At 32.7% G+C, this 15,643-nt stretch overlaps 3 protein-coding genes and 1 non-coding gene across 5 annotated transcripts; 1 reads left to right on the top strand and 3 right to left on the bottom strand.

The window, feature by feature from the left end:
* Positions 1 to 21: 21 nt before the first annotated feature.
* Positions 22 to 6,174, bottom strand: LOC115721782 (anaphase-promoting complex subunit 7). The gene is made up of 18 exons (XM_030650859.2): positions 5,885 to 6,174; positions 5,705 to 5,773; positions 5,553 to 5,603; positions 4,789 to 4,920; positions 4,591 to 4,653; positions 4,225 to 4,337; positions 3,942 to 4,026; positions 3,776 to 3,835; positions 3,472 to 3,517; positions 3,058 to 3,131; positions 2,743 to 2,793; positions 2,433 to 2,633; positions 1,929 to 1,973; positions 1,728 to 1,821; positions 1,447 to 1,592; positions 1,132 to 1,361; positions 756 to 816; positions 22 to 634 (listed from the first exon to the last, which is right to left on the bottom strand). Exons 1-18 carry the CDS (start codon positions 5,951 to 5,953, stop codon positions 548 to 550), a joined length of 1,677 nt encoding a protein of 558 aa, XP_030506719.1. The 5' UTR covers positions 5,954 to 6,174; the 3' UTR covers positions 22 to 547.
* A 1,596-nt stretch (positions 6,175 to 7,770) lies between these two features.
* LOC115722219 (uncharacterized) lies at positions 7,771 to 9,668 on the top strand. 2 transcript variants are annotated; one of them, XM_030651366.2, is made up of 5 exons: positions 7,771 to 8,247; positions 8,354 to 8,473; positions 8,566 to 8,623; positions 8,741 to 8,994; positions 9,321 to 9,668. In XM_030651366.2, exons 1-5 carry the CDS (start codon positions 7,883 to 7,885, stop codon positions 9,382 to 9,384), a joined length of 861 nt encoding a protein of 286 aa, XP_030507226.1. In that variant the 5' UTR covers positions 7,771 to 7,882; the 3' UTR covers positions 9,385 to 9,668. The 2 variants fall into 2 exon arrangements, with proteins under 2 accessions (XP_030507226.1, XP_030507227.1); XM_030651367.2 differs by having other exon boundaries at positions 7,805 to 8,247; positions 8,741 to 8,989.
* On the bottom strand, positions 9,620 to 14,313 carry LOC115722217 (probable serine/threonine-protein phosphatase 2A regulatory subunit B'' subunit TON2). Its single transcript, XM_030651365.2, has 12 exons — positions 14,024 to 14,313; positions 13,190 to 13,281; positions 12,931 to 12,993; positions 12,724 to 12,822; positions 12,235 to 12,393; positions 12,031 to 12,102; positions 11,806 to 11,938; positions 11,380 to 11,444; positions 11,224 to 11,299; positions 10,915 to 11,016; positions 10,564 to 10,756; positions 9,620 to 10,136 (listed from the first exon to the last, which is right to left on the bottom strand). The coding sequence occupies exons 1-12, from the start codon at positions 14,160 to 14,162 to the stop codon at positions 9,899 to 9,901; spliced, it is 1,431 nt and encodes a 476-aa protein (XP_030507225.1). The 5' UTR covers positions 14,163 to 14,313; the 3' UTR covers positions 9,620 to 9,898.
* On the bottom strand, positions 10,277 to 10,395 carry LOC115724352 (small nucleolar RNA snoR104). The gene has a single exon (XR_004013148.1). It is a non-coding gene; the product is annotated as a small nucleolar RNA snoR104 (small nucleolar RNA).
* Positions 14,314 to 15,643: the final 1,330 nt, after the last annotated feature.

The raw sequence follows: 15,643 nt of genomic DNA, 5'->3' as shown, positions 1-15,643 counted from the left end.
CGGAGTAATTTCACAAATGAGTAGAATCAGAAAACAGATGGGCTATTTTATAAATAATAACCACGTAGAAATAACTGGGTAATCAAGAATACAATAATCTCTTTTTTTTTTTCTTTCTCGTAATGAGAACGACCACTCACCTCACTTTATATAATAATACAAGGGCACATTGAGACATACAAAGTGAAAAATAAAATAAAATAAGAGCACCAAAAGAATGAGTTACCAAGAGCATGAGATGTATCACCATTGTTGGGAAGATGAACAACTCTGCAATAGTCAGGCATTGACCAATATTCTTTCCTGCTTTCTGTCATCTGGCACCTCAACTCAGGCAGTTCATGGTTTCAAGTTAGACATTTGTGAGTGCGCATCCTTGACTCAGTAGATAGATATGAAAAGACAAATTCTGTTCTCTAAAGAAAACTCTGAAATAACAGCTCGAGAGCTTGGGACATCCACGGCAGTTCCCATGCTTGTGCTCAGCTTGATCTGCAAAGTGTCATCTTCTCATTTCAGCAAATCTTGAAATGTAAGAGGAAAGTCCTCATATAAGATCTGTCTCTTCTTGGTCCCCATCAACATCCTCTACATCGTTTTCCTCATCTTCTTCGGGTGCATCTGGATCCACCCCCTATGAAGTGTCACAAATATCAAAATTCAAATGTTTTATCAAGTTATTGATATAAAACTGCACTAATTACTCCCTATCATACAAGGAAATGTGAAAGAAAAATAAAACTTTGGAGAAAAACCTTCATTTGTTTCTCTAATCTATCTAAACCCTTCTTCGCAGCTTCATTCTGAGAGTTTATCCTGCAATGTGTGAAAATATATTTGTTAGCATCCATGATGGAAAATCTTTTCACTAACTGTTAGCATCCAGGATGCCTGCAAAAAAAAAAAATATATATATATACATATATATACATAGCATTTGATGTGAAAACAGATATATGGAACAATATATTATAAATATGCACATAATTATCAAGAGAGAGAGTAATAAGTAATAACTATAAGACCAAGCCTTTGTTTCGCATGATTTAGATTTTGAAGGGTGCAAGTGGAATAGCAGATTAATACTTGACAAAAAGTAACTTCGGATGTAATTTTATAGAGTTCTCTAACCTTAATGCTGCTTGATAATGTGACAGTGCCTCCTGCAGCATATTGGTTGCAGCAAATACTTGTGCTAGTTTTACATGAAGGGAGTCATCAGCCCAGTCTTTGAGATATCGCTCGAGGAGAGATACAGCATCTCCATTTCGGCCTTCAATAACATGAAGCTCAGCCAGAGCTAATGCAGCTCCAAGGTAACCAGGTTCGAGCCTAAGGGCTGACTCATAGAACTTTTTTGCCTGTTACAAATTCAGCCTCAATATGATGTCTCGAAACAATAATAGGAGATAAGCTCTACTTATGAACTGACGCTGAGATGATTACCTTCTCCCTGCCACCCGAGTTACTAGCATGTACATCACCAACTAATTTTAGAGCCTTTGCAGATTGAGGCATGGCCTTCATGGCCTCCCTCGCAGCATACAAAGCCTCTTTGATTTTCGAGAGAGCCAAATAAGAATGCACCAAACCTAACACAAATGAATTTACAAATTACAATTGTTGTAAGTATTATAAAATTCTGGGTATGTATTACTTGTAAGAGAATATGTCGAGCTTGTATATACACAACCCAGGTTCAAGATATGTAGATGAGTGTGACAAACCTTGATACGAACGAATATCTGGTCTCAATTCTTGAGCTACTCTGAAAGCAATTACAGCTGTTTCTGCTCGCTTCATTGTTAACAGTAGGTTACCCTGATAAAATCAATCATTGCAAGTATTAAAGAAAAGTCTTGATTTATTGGGATAATCCTAACATGAATTTCTACTCAAAGGTTATTAAAGTAATGAAGAATCAATACCTTCATTATATAACCTGGTATGTGTCTCTCATCTATTCGTATGCTCTGATTGCAAAGAAAGAGATACTTGTCAGATATGTAAGAGCATCTCCAATGGAATGCCAAATAAGTAGTACAATGCTATATTTTGATATTTTTGTAAAAACTCCTTCTCCAATTGTGTGCTAACTTGTGCCAAATTTGGCACACAATTAATACACCTTTTTTTATTTACATTATTGTCATTTAGCATTAATGAGTTACTTAAAAACACTTTAAGTACAATATTGTCATTATTTTTTAGAAAATATATTTAGTTTATTGATTATTAATCATAATTACTTTTTATATCAATTTGTATCTTAATTTGCTATTATGCATTGAAGCACACTTGCAAAAAGTGTGCTAAATATAGCATGTACTTATTTTTTGTGCCAAATTTAGCACATTTTTTACCCTACGCATTAGAGAATAGAGATGGTCTAATGGAAGAGAAAGTCAATTTAGTTAAACCAACTAAAATACCTTCTCAGCATAAGATAAAGCTCCTCTCTCATCTTTCTTTTCCCACAGCACCGATAAAGCTACAAAAACTTCTGGCCTTGTAGGATCAGTGACCAACAAATCGTGTACCAATTTATTTAGCTTTGAAAAATCGGACTTTATCTTTAGAAGCATTGCATACTCATCCATATAAGTCACCAGATATGGATCAATTGATCGAGCCTGCATAGACCAATATATATAATTTAATAATGAGGATGGGCTTCTCCTCATCTTTTACAAGGGTGATAGAAAAATGAAGAGCACTCCAGCATAATAAAAACATGTTTACCTTTTCAAAATTCAATATGGCCTCATCATTTTTCCCAATGATTGCTTCAACCTTCAAAACATTTGTTGTTCACACAGAAGTCATTGAAGAAATAGAGCAACAAAGGAGGCGTATTCTCATTAATTTTGCATAGAAATAACGCAAATTTAGATTTTTCTTTACACAGTCACTAACTACATCAGGCATTTCTCAACACACTCTCAATAATGACCAATTCAAATAAGGCCAATACCCACCTCTCAAAACAAGGATTTACAAAGCACAGATAGCTATCTAATGTAGAATATGAGCTACACAATGTAATTATTTACTAACCTTTGCAATCTCAAGTAATAAATGTATATTATTTGGGAAACGCTGTGAAAGATCTGTAAATAGTTCCAGACCACCTGCAAACACACATGGAAAACAAAATGCTGTGGTTCAAATTAAGACACTTGCATTATTTTTAATTTTTATATGATGCATTTACATAGACTTGAACCCAGGCATCTCACCAGCACAACCACTTAAGGCTAAGTGGCTACACTTGGATCTTGGTTACCTGTTAGAATTTCTAACTTTACTTGGAGTTTGAAGTGCATATGTCATGTTTGAATTTCTCAACATATTAGACATTTGTTGTATATAAAACTTAACCTTTGGTCATTAATTAACAACATATAACTTACCCAAGCAATTTATTTACAGGCTATCACTTATACACATAAAGGATTTGTAAGTTGTTACCTTTGTAGTCATTTGAAGCAACGCAACACTGGGCCTCAACATACCGCTGCACGGAATATTGTTGTATGAAATGTGTAGGAAAATTAGAGAGATTAATAAGTTATAGTCTATTCAAAGCTCAAAAGGCAAGTTGTTGGAAGATTAAATGTGTCAGATTAGCAGACAAAAATGCTTATGCCCTTTTTACAGTAGCAACTTCCAATATTCTCCAACTGTGTTGTACAAAAGAATGCTGATAGTTAAATATATATGTACAACTACATATATTTATGTATTACCAAGTACCAAGTTGTAGAGTACTTACTTGAAGCCAACGGCTTGAGTCCAAACAATCAAAGGGAGCCCTAGAACTTCTGTTTGCAGTCTGGATTGAACAATACAAAGAGGATAAATGTTGCAGTTGAAGAATCTTAGGTTTTCACATTCTAAAAATAATAAATTATAAACTGCTCTCTGATAAATAAACAAACCTGAGGAGACAGTGAAACAATCTCTTTGGCAGAAACCCCAAGCTCTGCTAAAGCTGTGACGGCTTCAATTACATATGGGCACTGCCTGTCAAAACGGCAAAGAGTTGAAGCAGCAACATCGTTAAAGAACTCTAAAGATTAGAAAAAGAAAACTAGGCGTAGCAGTAGTATTATTTATCAACCCAATTTATTCTGCCTAACAAACAAATAAGTTACCGATCTATAAGATAAGACTATAAGCTTAATTATTAAAAGAAAAGTGACATAAAAACAATAGCAGAACCTCAGGCATTCTTTATAACACGTAATAGCAGAACGATTATTTCTGGAATATCTATAAAGCTTTCCCATTAAAAGATTCATCTGCAAGTTTCTTCCTTTGCTGATTTGCTCCATCTGCAGAGTAATAGGATTCAAACAAATTTAACTCATTAAGGAGTAAAAGAAATGAAACAGCTACTGACGAGTAAAATCTATCAAATTCCATTTAGAGTCTTGATATTTCACACCAGATTATCAAAACTGAAATACTCCATGCAATACAAAATAATCAAGTTTTCTTACTTTAAAATGTGTGTACCGAAAAACAAGTCTCACATTTCTATTTTCTCGTATTATTCCCCTAACAAGAATACATGAGTGTGCATACCTCAGCAAGGGCTTGTCTATTCTCATTTATCGCACAATGGCAAGATGCAACTTTGAATTTCACCTGTCAAATAAACAACGGAAAAGAACACTTCTTTATAAGATAATCTTTTGCACTAACATAACATAACATAACAAATAATACTATTATGCTCAAACAAGGAGAAAATATAAAAAAAGTATGAAATAAACAACCTACCTCATTCTCATTAATAGCTGATATGTTAAAAGAATTGGGAGAAGAGGACCTGTTCGACGATAACGTACTTCTAGAACTGGTTGAATTTTGTTTTGCAATCTTGTAATGTTGCAATGCTTGCTTGTACGTGTGCTGTCAACAAAGGAAAAACATTACAATCCATCCATATAACTCGAAGCATAAACCAAATTCATGTATAAGTGACATTCAATTACAGAGATCCATCTTAAAGCCTACTGCCTTAATCGATGTAAATTGGACTAGAGTAGTTATTAAAGCATACTGCCTTAATCAATGTAAATTGAATTGGAGCAGTTATAGCTTAACATCTATAAAACTTCATCCAAAAACTCTTCAAAACCTTATGACATAATAATAGCATGAATACTCTCTCTCTATGAAAAAAAAATAGGTGAGAGCATGAGGTTTGCTCCATTCATTGGGGCATTTCTTGTATTTGGTATGTAGAGAAATTATAAACTAATTTTTTTATATGACGATGTAAATTATAGTTATAATAGGCATTCTATCTGTTTTCTAAAAATTAAGAATAATTTAAAGTGCCGAAAATAAAAGCCACTTAGCCTTCAGTTGCACAGTGTTTGTTTTATTTTACGCACATAAAACAGACTATTTTGAATTTTATTTTTGACACCGAAAAAGTAATCAGAATTGGGATATAACAACTATGAAAATTAGAAATCACCCTACAGTAGGAGCAAATCCCCTATATATATAAATATAAATTGCGCTGATATTCTTACAATTGCTCGGCGATATTCCCTCTCACGAAACAATGCATCACCTAACAGAACCTGTGCAAAAAAAGTAAGAAAATAATTAAAAACAAAAAACAATTGAAAAAGGGTAAAGAATACAATACAGAAAAAGGGGGAACGAAGTTCAAGATCCTTACCAAGCTTTCAGCTTTGAGGTGTGGATTGGTATCGGCATTAGCAGCAGGTGAGGAAACAAGAAAACAACTCTATTCAAAAAGAGAAGAAGAAGAAGAAGGATTAGCTTTTATAATTTGAAAAATAAAAAGATCGAAAATAGTATTGAATCAAGGTTGGGAAAAAGAAAGAGAAAATAATACGAGCATTTGAGCTGAGTTGTAGAGGCCGAGGTCCATAAGGGTCGCAATTTGATCTTTGGGAACCTCCATAGGTGAGAGATGGAGGTCAGGTATAGAAAAGCCGAGGTTTGTTGGGGAAGAAGATGAAAGCTTTGAACCTATTTTTGCTGTCACTCACTAAACACAGTGAAAAGAAACTCTTTTTCTCAAACTCAAACCCCAACCAACCGCTCTCGTTTGAAAACCCCTTCATTCAATATCAATTCAACCCACTTTTCTTTTCTAAATTATCTCTTACACCCCGCAATTATTACATAATCATAAAATTATACACACCCATTTTATTAATATTTATTTTATATAAAAATGGCACTGATGCACCCTTTATATGTTTCGTTTTAGAAAGAAAATTTAATTTAATTTTTTTTCATATTCAGGTACATTATAGTTATTTAATATATCCTACAAAATTTTATAATTTACAATATAAAAAATAGTGTTCAAATAAATAGTCACGCGTACAACACAATATTTGAACTATATTTTCAGTATTTTTTTTTTCTGAATTTCTTAAAATTTTATAAAATGTCTTAAATAATTATAATTTACATGACTATGACACAAAATTTGATTAAAAAATTAAGATACGAAAACAAATAAAATGTATCAGTGCATACATTGAAAAAAATTTCTAGAATATATATCTACTAATTTTTTAATTTTTTTTTCTTCCTTCTTATATTTTTAAAAAATATACTTATAAAATAATTTTTTAAAATATTAAAACAAAAATTAAATTAAAATAAAATATTATATGAAATTTTATTACAAAAAAAATAAAAAATATATACTTATTTTTTTAAAAAAATGTGAATATAAAATTAAAATATATTGATATTAAAAGAAAATAATTTAAAAAGGAAATTTTGAAAAATTATTAAAAGTAATTTTTTTTTTTTTAATATTGGGTATACTTATAACTTGGAATATTTATATAATAGACTAAAAAATTTAAAAAAAAATACGAAAATACATATGAAAAAAATTTATTTTTACTTTTGAACTTTTTTATTTACAAAAATGCATTTTAAGTAAAAATAATAAACTATTTATTTTTGTTATTTTATAATTATATTATAGTTGTCATGTGGTTGTTTTTCTTTCTATTTTTGTTATTTTATAGTTTATTTGATTTATAGTTGTTGTAAGGTTGACTCTTGTTGTTTTTTTACTTTTTGCTGAAAAAAATATATTTTTGTAATTTTAAAATTTTACAAGTGTATTTTTGTAATTAAAAATTTCAAGCCATAAAATTATAAATAAAATATAAAAAATGGTATTTTTGAAAATTCTCCAACAAAATATCAATATTAAATTAAATTGAAGAGGTTAAGAAAAAAAAATGAAAAGTAGAAATTAATGTCATAATGTTTGAAGTAAAGGCATTTTCGTTTGTAATGACTATATATCTAACTCGTATGTTTTTTAGTTTATTCAATATATAAACGTCTTATTTTTTTTTTTCAAAAAAAGAAAAGTGTAGGCATTTTAAAGCAATTTTCACACAACAAGAGGACCCCATCTCAATAATCAATTATAGAGGGAAATTTACATGGTATACTAACTTTTGCCATTTTCTTACAAAAATACTGCTAGGCGGTATTTTTTATATTTTTACTATGTTTTTTTATAAGTTTCATACTGCAGTATACTGTGTTAAGTTTCACTGGTGTTCTACTGGTGTTTTACTAGTGTTCTACTGTTGTTTTGAGTTATACTGCTTTGTGTTTTACTGGTGTTTTATAAAAATACAGTATTTTTGGAAAAAATTCCGTGTAACAGTATTTTTGTAAAAGAATCAAAATTCCAGTATTTTTATAAGTTTCCCATTATAGAATTATAGAGGAGGGTGTGTAGAGAAAGAGCAGGCCGAAGCCCATTAGGCCCAATTAAAAGCCCAGAGTTTTCTACTTATTTTGGCCCGCTCTTCGTCGTCTTCCTTATTCCGACTCCGAGCTCATGGAACTCCCGTCGCCGTCGTCATCTACATACCGGACATCATCGTCGAAATCCGGTCGTTGCGAAAAGTTTATCAACAGAGTAATTTGGCCTGCGATTCGAGGAAAGTCTTGCCCCATATGCTTGGAAAGCCTTCATATCCAAACCTCGGCGGTTCTGACTCTGTGCACCCACGCTTTCTGCGAGGTATGTATACGCAGATGGAGCTATCTGAAACGGAAATGCCCTCTTTGCATCGCTGATTTTGATTCTTGGTTCTCACGTATCGATCTCTCCTCTCAAAACTTCCGTAAACACCGTTTACCAGCTCTAAATACAACTAGTTCTACACAGTTCCGCTTACAAGAACAACATTCGAATTTTAGGTTAGAACACTTAATCCTTTTCCTGTAGTAAAATTGCATTCTTTTCCATGATTTAAGTTTGTGATTGAAGATTACAAGAAAAAATAATCATGATTTTGCTGTTCAGGACAGTGATAAGTTCTCTACGACGGCGATCATCGCCTTTGCCGTGGCGGCGGTCGTTTGGACGGCCGGGCTTAGTGGGTTCTGATGTTATTGCTCAGAGAAAACTTCGATGGCGATCAAGGTGAGTAATGAATTGATAAGCTAATTTTATTTTACTTTTCACCCCAATTTGGCAATTGGGTATTGAAATTCTTGTTCTACTTTTCCTTTTAGCATATATGAGAAGCAATTGAAAGCGGTTCCTATAACACCAATGGAGAATGTTGAACAGGTATTTCATACTGAAATTTTATAAATTCACATAAACGTAAATATTGAATTTTTCTTACTTTTTTTTATCTTTCTTTCTATATATAATTTAATCTTGACATGGTCTGTAAAACCACAGAATATGTCATTGAACAATGGTGTAAAAGAAAGAATACTAGGAAGAATAGAACCATGGATAAGGAGAGAGCTACAAGCAGTCCTTGGAGACCCAGATCCATCTGTGATTGTTCATGTGGCTTCCTCACTTTACATTGCTACCCTTGAAAAGAAGATTCAGTTTTCTTCAACACAGCTTGATTTGAGAGACAATTTTTTGGATGAATTGCGGCCATTTCTGCTCGATAAAACTGACATGTTTTGGCATGAAGTAAGGTAACTAATGGCTATAAACTTGTTTTGTCGGCATTAATAGTTGTTTCATTTCATCATTGAGAGGACTGCAGTTGCAATGACTTTGGCTTTAAATACACAGTTCCTAAAGTAACTAATTTCTGGGTTTTGTGGCATCAATCCCTTCTCTCTGAGTTGGGTATTACTTTTGATTGCCTGAAATTGAAATACTAATAAAGGTTTGCATGTCATATAGGCTCATAGTAGAGGCACCATGTATAATTCTAGTTTGATTTCTTTATGCTAAAACATATTTATCAAATATTTAGGTTTCTCCTTTTAATTCAAGTTTCTTTTGATTTCGTCAGGTGTTTTGCAGAGAGTTCATTTACAATTGAAACATACGATGCTGTGATTGAATATACAGAGTAGTGATTGCAATGCATTCATCCATGAGATCCATTCAAATAGAGGTGCATCATTTGGGCTAGTTGGCATCTCTAAATTTTATGGCAACAGCAAAGAACATACTGAGAAACTGGAAATTCTTTAAAAGAGAAGCTCAGCATGTTTTAGTTAAATGTGGAATTAGATTTTATAGGTTTCATTTCGGAGTGTTCCTTTCCTGTAATATAAACTTAAGCATAAACAAAAAGTGGCCAGCTTCTTTGTGCAAATTTCTTTGAAATCTTATCATTCAGTCAGAATTACAATCACTTGCTAAACGTAACTAATTAATTATATATATATTTAGTAAAAAAAGAAAAAGAAAATTGTCCAAAAACGTTATCCTATATTACAAATCCACATCAATAACATACACACATATTCAATAAAGATGGCAGTGAAAACTGACATTCTTCACTTGAATTGCAGTCCCACACAATTAGTGATGTTAGTTTCAGTAAGAAGTTTTAACAGGGTAATGATGTTGTTGATCAAACCATCACTCTTCTTCTGGCTCTTCCTCCTCTTGAAGAAGATTTTCTCTGTTGTCATGTGCCCAAAAACCACGCACATCTATAAGCATGCTAGCCACTGTCCCACCCTGTTTGCAAGATAATAAGTCTGCCAATGTTATCTTCAGCGGATCAGCTGGCTTCACCATATCCCATATTTCATCTCTTACATCCTCGATGCACAACTCGTAGTTACCACCCTCGATCCATTTCTGATGCACGTCTCTGTTTCAGGAGGGAAGGAAGATACAAGCTTTCAGCACATGGGATTTATAATAGCAACAAAGTTCATTTAGACTGCAATCTATAATTCTAAGATCTGATCAAGATAATGATTAAATATTTTTGAGTTGTAAGAATAGTTGTTGTGTCCCTGCATAATTGAGACTTGAAGATCTTGCTCAAGCACTACAAGTAGGAAAGATGCAGAGATTCTCTTTAGGAAGGTTGTATCAGGTAACATCTCAACTTTTGGATGTTCCCCTTCTTTGCTTCCATATATGGTTTTAACTCACTCTATTTGTCACTCAGAAGCTTGTTTCAAAATTAACCTCTGAAAAAATAGTTTCACTGACCAATAAATAGACGTCTACGAACTAGAGTACCCGATAGGTCGTCCCAATCTAAAAGTTAAAATCTAATGCAGATTTACCTGAAAAGAGAGTGGATATCGGCAGTTGTCAGGTAACCTCTACCCTGAAGATCAAGACATCTGAACAAATACGTTAATCCTTCTGGTGTGTCCTTATTCTCCAATGCGAGGACAAAGTCCAAAAAGCATTCAAAGTTCATCTCCCTTGTCTTTCCCCCACCACTTTTGCCACGGCGAACATGTTCATCAAACACTATTGGAAGCATATTTAACAGTATTAACAAACATACCAGGATTCATATGCCAAGAGAAAAAAAAGAAAGTGTAGTTCTTGGGATAGTCACATGAAACAAAGAAGCCTCCTAAGTTCATCAATAGAATTACTTAAAACACTCATCTGTAATTGTATACCTCTTTCTATGAAAATTTCAGTCAGTGTTCCATCTGCGTATTCTTGAAGCTCCTGCTTGCTCAATGTTTGGCTCCTATCTTTATCAAGGGCAAGAAAAATGTCTGCAGACAGGAAGGATGGGAGGACTATTCAAAGTTCCATTCAAAATGATAGCAGAATAAAGCTACTTGAGAGTAAAACAGAAGCGTCTAACTTGAAATGCAGTACAAACATATTAAAATACATAAGACCATCAATAAGATAAAGCAGGAATGGTCGTGAAAAATGCAACAAAAAGTGCTGTGAAATTATATGTGAAGTGTACCCACCACAGATTCGCTGAGCAGATGTCAAAGAGAACCAATTTTCAGCTTGTTCAGTATCAGTGATTTCTTCTTCACTTTCCTATAAGGAGAAGGACAAAAACAGTTCAGTTCAATGTATCATAAAAGGATGCCACTTGGTAGGTTACAAGCACCATGTACCTGGTGCAGCTCCATTAGTTCCTGGAGACAGTTACTTAACAACACCTTCTTTATACAGGCTTTTCCTGTTTAGACATAGTAAACTGTGAATAACAAATCAATGCAAGCACTGAATGAAACAATAACCATCCTTAAAATCCTACTGCCCTTAGAAAAGGTAAATTCATGAAGAGACTTAAGATGTGAGGGGAGCAGATGAGAAAAAGAAAAAATTGTACACAAAAGGCCAAGGCGGGAGCTCTTTCAAAACAAAATCTAATACAATCATAAACCAATAAAAATTAAAGCACATGCCTCAGTTTTTTAAGAGGGAAATTATAGATTATATAACAAAAATAATCTACACATCATTATTATTATTTTAAGAACCTTACATACAATGGGCATATGTATGAACAATCTAAAATAAGTTGAATAACAACCAACCTCGTCTATGAGGGTCACAAAAGAAAAAGAACTTGTGTGCCGCTATTTTACAGTAAGTGTCAATAAAGCCGGAAGGCATGTCTCGTAATTGTGCCAGATTAGGTATAAGACCATTTATATAGCCCTGCATCTCCTGATAAAGGGATAAAAAAAAGTATTGATTACACCATAAACAGTGAAGACTGAAAAAAGCAGAAGTAATGATTATTCTAAAAAAGTTAATACATGCTGTTGAAGGAATCCATCAGAATCCCCGTCGAGTTCACTCATATCAATTCGGGCCTGTGTAAGTGAAACCTGAACAGAAAATCACGGTAAGTACTCCTGATAGCAGATAATGAAAGTAAAAAAGTACATTACAAATACACTATTGATCAGAAAGAAAGAAAAATCAAAACTCAGATACATAGCGTTTTTTTAGAGGCCTACCGTTCGCATCACATAAAGGTAAAAGGGCAAAATTGCAATTCTTCCTTGTTCATCTTTCTCAAACTTCATAAAATTTGAAGGGCTGAAAAAACGACGACATTTGGGGCCTATTTGTTCAGTACATACAGAGGCAATATGGCAAAAATCTTCATAATTCATCTAGAACATGAAAAGAAGAGCCTTATTAGAATCACTGCAGAACGCCTATTTCAAAGTGAGACAGAAATGAAAAGAATAGTAATATAAAACATCATACATTGAGTTGTTTAAAAAAAAAAAACTCGAAATCCAAAATTTACAAATGAATCACATTACAGATAATTTGGAAGAAAAACTGAGACATTAGATCTATAAATAATATGCTTATAGAATGACTAATGCCTTTAAAAATCATAACAGAGCTTAACATTTGTCATTTCAGCTTAATTTCTGCAATCTCATTGGCTAACTGTCATACAGATTAAGATATGAAAATAATATATTACTAACCTTTTCAGCTCCAGTTGCATCATCAACCACACAATTTTCTCTTAAGCATGTCCACATTGCATCCAGATCATCAGCATTTAGCAAAAGATCTGATTGCTTCTGCAACAATTAAGGGAAGAATGTCTAAAGGAAAGCGCCAACTAAAATGATTTAGCAGATAAACACTCAACAATATAGATTTCCAAAAGAAAAAAACCCATACACTACCTTTAAAAACCGATATTTCGCCAGCCTTTGGACCCTATTACTGATGGATCCTTCCTCAGGTTTCTGAAACAAAATAAAACAATAATTTAGGAAAAAGGAAAGTATATGGAGGACACAATGACAGAATAAAATAATATAAACTATGAATTATACAAAACTTTTAAAGCGTAGATGCAGTTGTATTATATGTAACTCATGGTCGTGTCTTAGTAATTTAGCATTTCAAGTTCTCCTTGCAATATAAAATTAAAACACATGCCTTCTTATAGAAACTCGGAATTGTGCCAGCTTCAGCACTTTTTTGTTGCTTCTCTTTGAAAATATCAAGCAAGATTTTCTTTGTTTCAAGCTCTACAAAGAGAAAAAATACACAAAAGAAAGATTAAGATAAATTGTACACCACAAGAAAATGCATAGTCACATAAACTTGTCGAGAGCATCCGAACATCACAACACATACACAATTCACTTCTATGCAAGCAATAATGTCACTCGAAATCTATGCCGTAGAAGAGATAACTGTACCAAATCACAATATGGAAACTATAAGCATGGTTATGAACTTATGATGCTCTCACACTTTAACTGTAGTAATGGGCTCGCTTGCATAAATGATAAATGTATCTTACTTGAAGAAGAATCCAAATCTCATGTGCAGTCGACCACAATTATACAAATTCAAAAAACAATGAAATTTCAAATTGATGAGGATGATCTTTCATTAGGCTAACAGTAAAATGTACAATGAAATTGGACAAGTGATCCTCTCCACCACTAACTAAAATCACAAGGTAGCTAATAAATTAGATAACAATGAACTCATTGAACATATAAAGAATTTAAGATAGCACACTTAACTATATATTCTCATCTCATTTCGTTAGGAAACCACCGCATACTTTATAAAAATACTAAATTTAAAGGAAGGATCTTTCAGTACATTATCTCAGCTACCAATTAGATTTCAAGCACAAAGCACACCAACTTTGCTAAAGAACGCACCAATGCAGGTTAATTAACAACACTACATCCATACCAAAAGAAATGAAATTTAAACGAGAAAACTTCAACAAAATTAGAGAGTTGCAAGTACCCATTAGAGCCTCAGATCCGAGACCCCGTCCATCTCCGATGAATCGTCGGAGGTTCCTGACCCAAGGCATGGAAGAAGCTGGAGGGATCTTCCTATGCACCGCCTCATGGCCTTCGCCATCGCTGGAACCACTGTACATGACCGAGTCGAATCGTATGGACCAACTCAGGCAGTCGAATTTCTGAAAACCCTAAAACCAGACCTCTGAAGAACCTCTGATCGATGAGTTTCTTCTTCTCTCTCTCTTTCTCTCTCTAATGTATATTTTATTATACTAATTATATATTAGTTATGCAAATTGTGATAAAATAAACGCTAATTAGTAATTTTCTCCAGAATTTTGACATGTAGTAAATCGTGTCTTTAAATTTTTTTGGCTATTTAAAATTCCCTCGAATTATTGAAATTGTTAAATTTAAAGATTTTTGTCTAATTTCATTCAATTATACTTTATGTACTAAATTATGCTCCCAGATTTTGATATCTACTAAAGCATGCCCCTCAAACTTTGATATGTAATAAATCATACAAAGTTCAAGGGGTATGATTTATTACATATCAAAGTTTGAGGGGCATGCTTTAGTAGATATCAAAATCTGGGAGCATAATTTAGTACATAAAGTATAATTGAATGAAATTAGACAAAAGTCCTTAAATTTAACAATTTCAATAGTTCGAGAGGAATTTTTAACGGCTAAAAAAGTTTAGTAGGCACGATTTAGTAAATGTCAAAGTTCAGGAAAAAAATAACTAATTAGCCTAAAGTAAAACCTCTCATTATAACCTCCTGTCTCACATATTTTTTTCTTTTAATAACTTATTATTTTTTATCTTTCATGAAAGTTATTTGGGGTTTTTTCATTTTTATACTTTAAAACAGGTTTTTTTTTTTTACATTTTTACGAAATTTTACATAAAAACCCCTATTGCAACTAGCGCTGCAACTTAAATTGCAACAAAAAATTGTATAGAAACCCCTGCTGCAACTAGCGCTGCAACCACTTTAAAAACCCAAACCGTAAATTTGAAAAAGAAAATAGTATATGGGGTAATTCCCCAAGTTATTTTTATAATTATAATATTATTTCGGAAAATTATTCTATATATTATTTTTTTTTTTAATTTACAGTTTGAGTTTGTCCGGTAGTTTTTATGTGGATTGTTATATAAATTTTAGTTGCGATTTAGATTGTTTCGTTAATTTATGTAGAATTTCGTAAAAATACAAAAAAAAAAAAAAAAAAAAAAAAAAAAACTGCTTTGGGGTGTAAAAATAAAAGAGTCTTTATTATTCATGTAAATTTTTGAAAAAATTCAATGGACGACTCTCTACTTTACACTATGGCTAGCTTCAACGAATCCTCAAGTTCGCTCATTGCTACTTTTTCAGCCCCTCTTGCAATTACACTCTCTTATGTGTAGAAAATTAACTTTAAATAAGTTAGACTTTTTTTATGAGCTTTCTTATGTTCTAGATGAAAATAAAATTGCCTTAGATTTTCTTTCTCTCTTAAATTCATATCAACCTGTTGTCCTCAAAAGTGAGTGTTTTAATATTTATACTCGCAAGTGCACGAATCGTTTCGGAATATAGTGTTCATGTAAGTGCAAGGTCGAACC

The sequence above is a fragment of the Cannabis sativa genome, chromosome 9 (assembly GCF_029168945.1).
Source record: "Cannabis sativa cultivar Pink pepper isolate KNU-18-1 chromosome 9, ASM2916894v1, whole genome shotgun sequence".
Classification (NCBI taxonomy): Eukaryota; Viridiplantae; Streptophyta; class Magnoliopsida; order Rosales; family Cannabaceae; genus Cannabis; species Cannabis sativa.
The sequence above is the reverse complement of the archived record's forward strand: the minus strand, read 5'-3'. Positions and strand labels throughout refer to the sequence as shown.

Bases quoted from the DNA above. Each gene is read 5' to 3' on its own strand.
- LOC115721782 (XM_030650859.2), bottom strand. From the start codon at position 5,953: ATGGAGGTTCCCAAAGATCAAATTGCGACCCTTATGGACCTCGGCCTC. The intron at 3,132-3,471 runs GTAACAACTTAC...GTGTGTTTGCAG, and splicing joins TGCTTCAAATGACTACAAAG to GTGGTCTGGAACTATTTACA. The intron at 1,593-1,727 runs GTTTGTCACACT...CATTTGTGTTAG, and splicing joins AGATATTCGTTCGTATCAAG to GTTTGGTGCATTCTTATTTG.
- LOC115722219 (XM_030651366.2), top strand. From the start codon at position 7,883: ATGGAACTCCCGTCGCCGTCGTCATCTACATACCGGACATCATCGTCG. The intron at 8,474-8,565 runs GTGAGTAATGAA...TTTTCCTTTTAG, and splicing joins AAACTTCGATGGCGATCAAG to CATATATGAGAAGCAATTGA. The intron at 8,995-9,320 runs GTAACTAATGGC...TGATTTCGTCAG, and splicing joins ATGTTTTGGCATGAAGTAAG to GTGTTTTGCAGAGAGTTCAT.
- LOC115722217 (XM_030651365.2), bottom strand. From the start codon at position 14,162: ATGTACAGTGGTTCCAGCGATGGCGAAGGCCATGAGGCGGTGCATAGG. The intron at 12,823-12,930 runs GTAGTGTATGGG...TAATTGTTGCAG, and splicing joins CGAAATATCGGTTTTTAAAG to AAGCAATCAGATCTTTTGCT. The intron at 11,445-11,805 runs GTTGGTTGTTAT...ATGTCTAAACAG, and splicing joins TTGTGACCCTCATAGACGAG to GAAAAGCCTGTATAAAGAAG.